The sequence below is a fragment of the Alligator sinensis genome, unplaced genomic scaffold (genome assembly GCF_000455745.1).
Source record: "Alligator sinensis unplaced genomic scaffold, ASM45574v1 scaffold20_1, whole genome shotgun sequence".
Lineage (NCBI taxonomy): Eukaryota > Metazoa > Chordata > Crocodylia > Alligatoridae > Alligator > Alligator sinensis.
The window spans coordinates 95,887-103,761 of NW_005843291.1; the positions used below are offsets into that span (position 1 = coordinate 95,887).

General features: G+C 40.4%; 1 protein-coding gene across 1 annotated transcript in view; it reads right to left on the reverse strand.

Annotated features, from left to right (window-relative positions):
- Window positions 1–7,875, reverse strand: part of DPYS (dihydropyrimidinase) — a 61,766-nt gene that overhangs the window by 46,756 nt on the left and 7,135 nt on the right. The window contains exon 2 of the mRNA XM_006038229.3: window positions 1,639–1,797. Within this exon, the coding sequence (XP_006038291.1) occupies window positions 1,639–1,797 (159 nt within the window). The remainder of the gene's footprint in view (window positions 1–1,638; window positions 1,798–7,875) is intronic.

A 7,875-nucleotide genomic window follows, 5' to 3' on the forward strand; every position in this document is an offset into this window, starting at 1 on the left:
GGGGGGGGTGCAGCAGTGGACACTGCATGCAAGCTTCCCCCACCCCCTGTGGCCAGACAACTAGGTGGCGCCTGTGCAGCTCACAGAGGGGCACCGCTGCCCTCACCACCTCCCCTCCCCCCTGGCCCCATGCCTGGGAGGTGGTGGTGCAGGATGGTGGGTGGCAGCGCTCCATCCCTGCCCACCTGCATGTACCCCCTAAGGCCTTCCCAAGTATAACCCCTGCCCTAAACCTACAGCTTGCAGATGCATTCCTTTGTCTGGAGTCCCATTGACTTCATCAGGGTCCTAGAAAGGTACACTGATACGCAAGTGGATGACTGAGGATTAATTTCTTAGTGGATCAATCTCTTAGTAAGATAGAGAGGATAAGGTTCTTTTCAGAGATGTTATGAACAATCAAGTAACAGTGTTTTGTCATCCTCCAATGGAAAGTGAATAAATAAATAAGGTAATTGTTAAAGATTACTAACAATTTGGTTGCAACACTAATATATTTGGCTGGATCTACTCCAGGAAACGTTGAAAAATTTTGTACAATGTAGGATGTCATCCAAGAGAGATTCCTGGACTAATATGAACAAGAATGCTAGGTCTGGGTCAGTAGTATTAAATACCTAAATCCCTTTATGTAAATGCAGATCCCTCCTTTTTGGCAGGGGGAGAGAGCTGACAAGTTGGGTCTTATTCATCCCTAAATACCAGGATCTGAGAAAGAAATTCTAAAGATGTGAAGTTTTCTGTTGAGTTAAATCAGAATCAAAATTGTGAGGAGGTGGCGGCATGTCAAATGGATATGATGCTTATAAATGCACGTGTCTGTTTTACCCCACTTTCCCTTTTTGTCTGTAATATGTAGGGACATCTAATTTTCTTTATAACCCCACCACATTTCTTTGTAGTCTTGGGCTGTAAAATGTGTGTTTAAATAACATAAAAGCAAAGAATTTCACTGATTTACACTTAGTTAATTTTACTCGCATTTTCAATTCATCTAATTTTGTTTATAAGCTTGAACGTCAAATGTTTATGCATTAAGCTTTATTGAATAATTTATTTTGTCTGTGTTTTAAACTACAAACCTGGAGCTGATGCAGTATTTACTCAGTACTCAGAATTTTGTGTCTTGAACAGTTCTGTAATAAAGGCACTAGTGTACACATTTCAGAAGTTAAAATGGGAGTAAGAAAGGGCCATTTATGTTCTGTTACTTAACAGTAAGACAGTATCTTGAATCAATACAGTACCTCATATTCTATTACATCCCAAAGAACTTTATGCAATGGGGCCCAATTTAGAGAGGTGGCGAGCAACTGAAAGGCCTGCTGAATTCAATGGAATTTTAAGTTAACGGGCAGGATCCTACCACTTCTCCAGAAAAGATCCAATATACCCAAAAATCAATTGTTTTTTTCTGGAGACCTCTTATTCCAGAAACTGAAGCCCCCATTTTGTATCTGAATTCTAATAAAATCACAGATTAAGCAATATTACTGTATTAATTTAGAACAGTCCTTCCTTTGGAAATATGGTTAATTATAATAATATTAATGATTTAAATTCATTTGAAATTTAATCACAGGTAATTCAACTTAAGACAATTAAGAACCCAAACTAGTGTTATTATATTATGTCTACCTTATCACTCCACCACGTAACTGCCACATGCAGTGCATAATCACAACAGACTTTAGGATCCGCCCAGCTTCTCCATGTGTTATAAGCTTCAATAAGAGAACCCCCTTTCTGAGGTATTGCAAAGTCGATGATCATAGTGGTGCCTCCTGCTAGCGCAGCCTGAAAACACAAGAGTTGCAGTTAGTAATCTGTGAAAAAACTATCGCAAGCTACCTTCCATTCTCTCCCTCCCTGTTATCGCTAAGACCTGAACAGCACCATCTTTTCCTTTTCATGCCTGCCCTTGCCCAAGCATTGGAAAGCCATTGACAACTAAGGTGCCTTATGTGAAATCTGTTTACAGTGGGAGTCTGTAGAGACCTACTTGCTTTCCAGCAAGTAGGATGTTAACTCCCAGCTTAGATGCATCAGAAATGCACAAAATGAAGTAATGAGAAGGACTGAAGTCTTATGAGCACTCTGGAGGAATTTGGGAAATGAAAGGAGAGTTGTTCCACAGGTCCTGAAATGCACCAAAGGTTTTGAGAGGGAATGTATGCAGCATTCATGCACCCCTGAGTCTTCCCAACCAGATGGTACATGAAACAGAAAAAAATGCCTGAAGAATCTTAGGCACATAATCAAAGTGGAAAATGTTTCCCCAGTGCCTGCTGACTTGGAAAAATAAACCTGTGTATCAGCAGAACAGTAATGGAGGCAGAAACAATGTCTTTGAATTATTACACATGCAATATAGAACAGTTTAAAAATCTAAGTCCTGTGGGACATCAAGTACTTTTAAAAATGCATGTATTCATGGCCTGGAAAGGCAGATAAATGGGTGAGATAACAAAACTCATAGGAAATATACAATTATTAAGCTTAGTGAAGGTGTTGACACAGGATTGGGAGTGACTTGAGAAAAACTAATAAAAGGGCTGTATGAAGGCAAGTAGGATTCAGCAGCAATACGTGCAGAGTAATATATCCACAAAGCAGCACCCTATCGGGACCTACTTTAAATTTAACCACATGGGAAAAGACCTGAGGTTGGATTCACAAGGGGGACAAAGGTACTGCAGAAATCAGCACTGCGATGCTAAATTTTTAGGTGCCCCACCATCTTGTAGAATGCTTAGTATTGAGTTATTTGTCTAGGCTCCCCTTTGCAGTGTAGAGGAAGTTACATGGCTAAATCTGGGATTCACAGAACCAAGTGCTGTCCAGGGACCTGCCTACATTAGACAACAGGGAATGCTGGGACATAGCGAGTAGATGGAACCTAAACTTCTCTTCTCCTGTGGCGTAAGATTTCTGACTCTGGGCTGAAAGGAAGCCCCTATCTCTACTCAAGATTCAACCTCCTTTGGAGTTAGATGCCTAAAGTCCTTCATTGCAAAAGAAGAGGAGTCAGTCCTTTATTTCAAAACACAAAGAAGCACAAGGAGTTACTGGCAACGCCTAGGGGGTGCATGTGCACCCCCTGCAAAACACAGTATAGCTCAGGAGAATAGCCATGGCTGGATTAAAGTTTTTATTTGCATGTTTGGGTATTGTGTCTCTTAGTTGGGAGATACAATCTCCTGCTTCAGGCAGAAACCAAACACTATAGGCACCTATACACGTTGTAATTACAGCACATTGGAACAGATTTGATTAATCAAGTCTGCTAGAGCACAGCAATTACCATGCTCCAATGTCATGTGTATCAGATTCCCCACGCTGAAAAATGGCAGTGGGAGCATTTTAACTAAAGCATGTTTGATGAGCTTTAGTTAAAATGCCCCTGCCGCCATTTTTCAGTGCGGGGACACTGATACATGTGACATTCTGGGTGCTTTAATTAGAGCGGCTTTCAGAGCTGCTCTAATTAAAGCCCACCCTCCTCCTCCCCTTGCCCCCACCAACTCCCAAAGCACGTGTATAAATGCCCTACCTGCCTGGTGTTAAAAAAGGCCATTTTCATTATCGGTAGTTTATATCATAATTGTCTAACTCACACCCTTGAAGCATCTTCCATTATCTTTCAGAAACAGAATACTGCACTAACTGAAGCACCAATATGATCCAATACAGTAATTCCTGCCTTGTGATTTGGTAGTCATAGCCAAATCAGCAACAACAAAAGAGCCATAACCCCTCTGAACAGTGTTCCTTGCATAGCCAATATAGAACAAAATACAATAGGAGTAACACATTTCTACTACAGCACTGTCTTCCTTTATTCATCTCATGCAGCCTGGTTCCTTTCATAAAACTTTTATGGCTAAAATTGCCATGTTTAAGCGAAGTTCTTTCTTTATGAAGCTAATTTTTTCCTCTTTTATTTTCTTAAACAATTTTTAGGATTCTGCCTACCACTCTATAGGTATCAGAACTGACAGAATTTCTGCAGCAACCGCTACTTGGTTTATCTTTGTAGACAGCAAAAAAAATAAAAAAAATAAATAAAAAATTGAAAAAAATCCTTAAAATAAGAATTAGAAGTGGAATAGCACGCACACAAAAATAGGAATGGCAAATTTGCTGAAAATTCAGGCGGGCCCAAGCTATTCATAAATTTAATAATTCAATAGTTATTTTCTTCTAAAAAAATTGGACAAAAATTTGAAAAGAACAGTTTGAGAGAGAGAGAACATTTTTCATTTCTAAATGGCATTTTCTGTTTAAACTTGACTCAAATAACATTTTTTTAAAGTGCATTAAAATAATTAAACACCACAAAACCAAAATAAAAAATTAATTTCAGGTTCAATATAAAATTTCAGGTTGACTTTAAATTATTTAGTTATTTATTGGTTATGCTGAAAACCCCCAAATATTTCTATTTTAGTTTTACTCAAATCATTTTTTCCCCTCATTTTCCTGTTTGGTTCCCAAGCCAAAACAGCCATTAATTGCCTTCACTATTCAGGATGCTTTTGGACAGTCAGTCAGGTCTTTTGCTCACTATTTTTATCATGATAATATATATTTTCATATATGCTTATGCATTTATTTGATGGTGAAAATTAATTTTTGATGAAAATGGAAAATCTCTATTGATATAGTGAAAAGACATTAAATAAAATGCAATAAAACTTTATTTGTATGCCTAAAAAAAAATAGTGGTGTTCTTCCATGCTATTTCTCTGTCCTTAAATATTCCCTCCCTCTCCCCCTGTGACATGCACACACAGAATTATGCATTACTTATTTATTAAACCAAAATGGCAATCATTCAATCCCTTTAGCTAATCATTTATATTATATTTCACAATAATTATGATCTCAGAATGATCACTTTGATTCTCCTTTTTGATGTAGTTGCTTAATAATGACCTGCGGTCAGGCCACAGTTGGAGTACAGCGTCCAGTTCTGGGCGCCGTACTTCAGAAGGGATGTGGACAGCATTGAGAGGGTCCAGAGGAGGGCCACCCACATGATCGGGGGCAGCAGGGCAGGCCCTATGAGGAGAGGCTAAGGGACCTGAACCTGTTCAGCCTCCACAAGAGAAGGCTGAGGGGGGATCTAGTGGCCACTTACAAACTAGTCCGGGGGGACCAGCAGGCATTGGGAGAGTCCCCGTTTCCCCAAGCGCTACCAGGAGTGACTAGAAATAACGGTCACAAGCTGGCAGAGGGTAGATTCAGACTGGACATCAGGAGGTGCTACTTCACTGTCAGGGCAGCTAGGATCTGGAACTAACTTCCAAGAGAAGTGGTGCTGGCTCCTACCCTGGGGGTCTTTAAAAGGAGGCTAGATGAACACCTTGCCGGGGTCATTTGACCCCAGTACTCTTCCTGCCATGGCAGGGGGTTGGACTTGACGATCTGCTCAGGTCCCTTCTGACCCTACCAACTATAAGCTATAAGACCTAAGCCAATGGTTTTCAATATTTCCATTACTGCAACCTCCAGGTCACAACAGGAGGGAAATAAAAAGAATCAGCCCACTGCAACATAAAGAAAGGGAAGATGTTGGTAGCTGCTCCTAGGGTCATGGCTCTGTACTGAGGATCTATAACTTAGAGAACTTTTGGGCAAACCAGGTAAAAAGGTGCATTAGCTGAAAGCAGTTATAATATATAAGAATGAGGCCCTAAGGGGAGATTGTGTTTTTCAGGAATTGCACAATTACTTAATCTCGTTTTAAAGCATCTAGAAGTAGCTTTGAAAAAAATATGAAGAAACACCAGTGCATAAAGCTTAAAAACCTAGAGGTTATCCTTGTAAGCAGTATGCATTTCCCACAGAACTGATAGGGACATGTGCAAGTTGGACTAGAATTAGAAAAGTGAGAATGACATTTGGTAAGCCTAGGTTTTTCCTGGCTGGTTATTCACACACCCCAATAACGTAGTGACAAGCTTCAGTCTATACCTTTTAAATCCTATTAAATACCTAATATGTCAGGTATGCCACACAGTGGGATTTACTTTCAGGGGGAAAAAACCCAAAAAACTAAAAACAACCACCTTCCTCCCTAAAGTAATGTCGTCTGTTTTCTCTGTCAATCGCAGTAACTTGACTTGTATCTTTCAACTCAAGTGGTGTACTGAAGCTGTTTCTTAAATGTATCGCAGTAGACAGTAAATCCTTCTTGTGCCTGCTTTCCCCTCACTCCTACCTGTTACTTCTTTCTTCCCCTCTGGTTCTCTCCATTTGTTCTTCCATCTCTACCATTCCTCCTCCTTCCCCCCTCAAACCTCCCTTCTTTTCTATCCTTTCTCTCCCCCTTTTCCCATCGGCTGCCTCCTTCCTCTCCCTCATTCTTCTGGTTTGCATATCTTATATCTTGCAGTCAACTAGAAAAAGTCAGCAAAAACAACTGTTTTCTACAGTGATATTTAAATAATGTGGTAATCAGCTATTTAATCTTGCCATTTTTGCTCTTGGAGACACATACTAGTTCAGAAGTCAAGAGACTTAGTTTCATTTCCCTCTCTGCCACACAGTTACAATACAACTTTCCGTGTGCCCAGAGATTCCCTTATCTGTGAAATGAAAATAAAAATACTTCCTAACCTAAGTGGAAAGTTATGATGGTTGGTATTTGCTAAGTGCTGTTTAGAACCTTTTAACAACAAACACATGAACAAGTACACACAAAATAATGTAATTTTGTATGGAATATGTTGCTTGGCAATATCAGGAGAAAGATATGGTTGCCTGGCACAGCAGCTCCAGGTTTTGCTGCATGTACACTTTCTAGTTTGCCCCCTGGTGCACATACTTTAAATTTAGTGATGAATTATATGATCACTTTGCTCATTATGGAGACCCCCTGACACTCAAGGCACTCAGGAAATGCTGGTATTGCTGCATGTGTGTTTGCCACTCTTGCTCCCTGAAGCATATGCTTTAAATACAGTTTATGGATTATTGCATGATTACTTTTTAGTCATGAAGATCCCCTGCTTTGCTCTAGTTTCAAAGCCCATGTAAGCAAATTAAGTATCTCTCTCTCAGTTTACTAAATGAAAAGTCATTTGTAAAAAAACCCAACAAGATAAAACAATCATGTGGCTCATTGCATAACATCTGATTCCAAACAAAGATAAAAGCTCACCTGGTAAACCCCTTTCACCAGGAGAAGCTGCACTTTGTCTTTTGGCTCGACATTGTGCTGTGTGTTATGCAAATCTCATTTCTAGTATTGTTTTGTGGCTTCTGGGGCATTATTGACTTTTTCCCCAGCTGTCAGATCACCCAAAAAACTGCAGCAAGGAATAATTTTAAAGCACTAGACACATGCACATTTTTTGGCACAGAATTGCAGAAAAGCCAGTATGCTGATAGCTGTATTAGTGCTGCAGTCTTAAAGGCCTGCTCCCGTAAACTACTATCAGGTCAAAAGACTCCTCAGAGAAATGAACGTTATTCCCAGTAGTAAGTACATGACTGTTGCATACATCCAACATAACTTTTCATAGGTGGTTAAACCAAGGTTAACCTCACTTTCAAATCATATGCACCTTGGAATTAGGGCTGTGTGAAGCTTCAGTTGATGATTTGATTCGGAGAAGATTCGGCCCAATTCGGTGGCCGAATCTGCAAATCGAATCAGGGGACCAATCTAAAGGTCTGAATCAATTCAAAGCTCTCTGAATCTTTGGAAAAGATTTGGAGAGCTTCCATGATTCGGGCAGTCCCTGGTGGCTGCAGCAGGGAGTTGCATCTGACTCCAAACTGTTCAGTACTAAGGGCGGGGGAGAGAGGGCTGGGGGAGGGGGGAGGAGACCATGAGGGGGACCTCTGCCAGCCCCCTGACCCCCC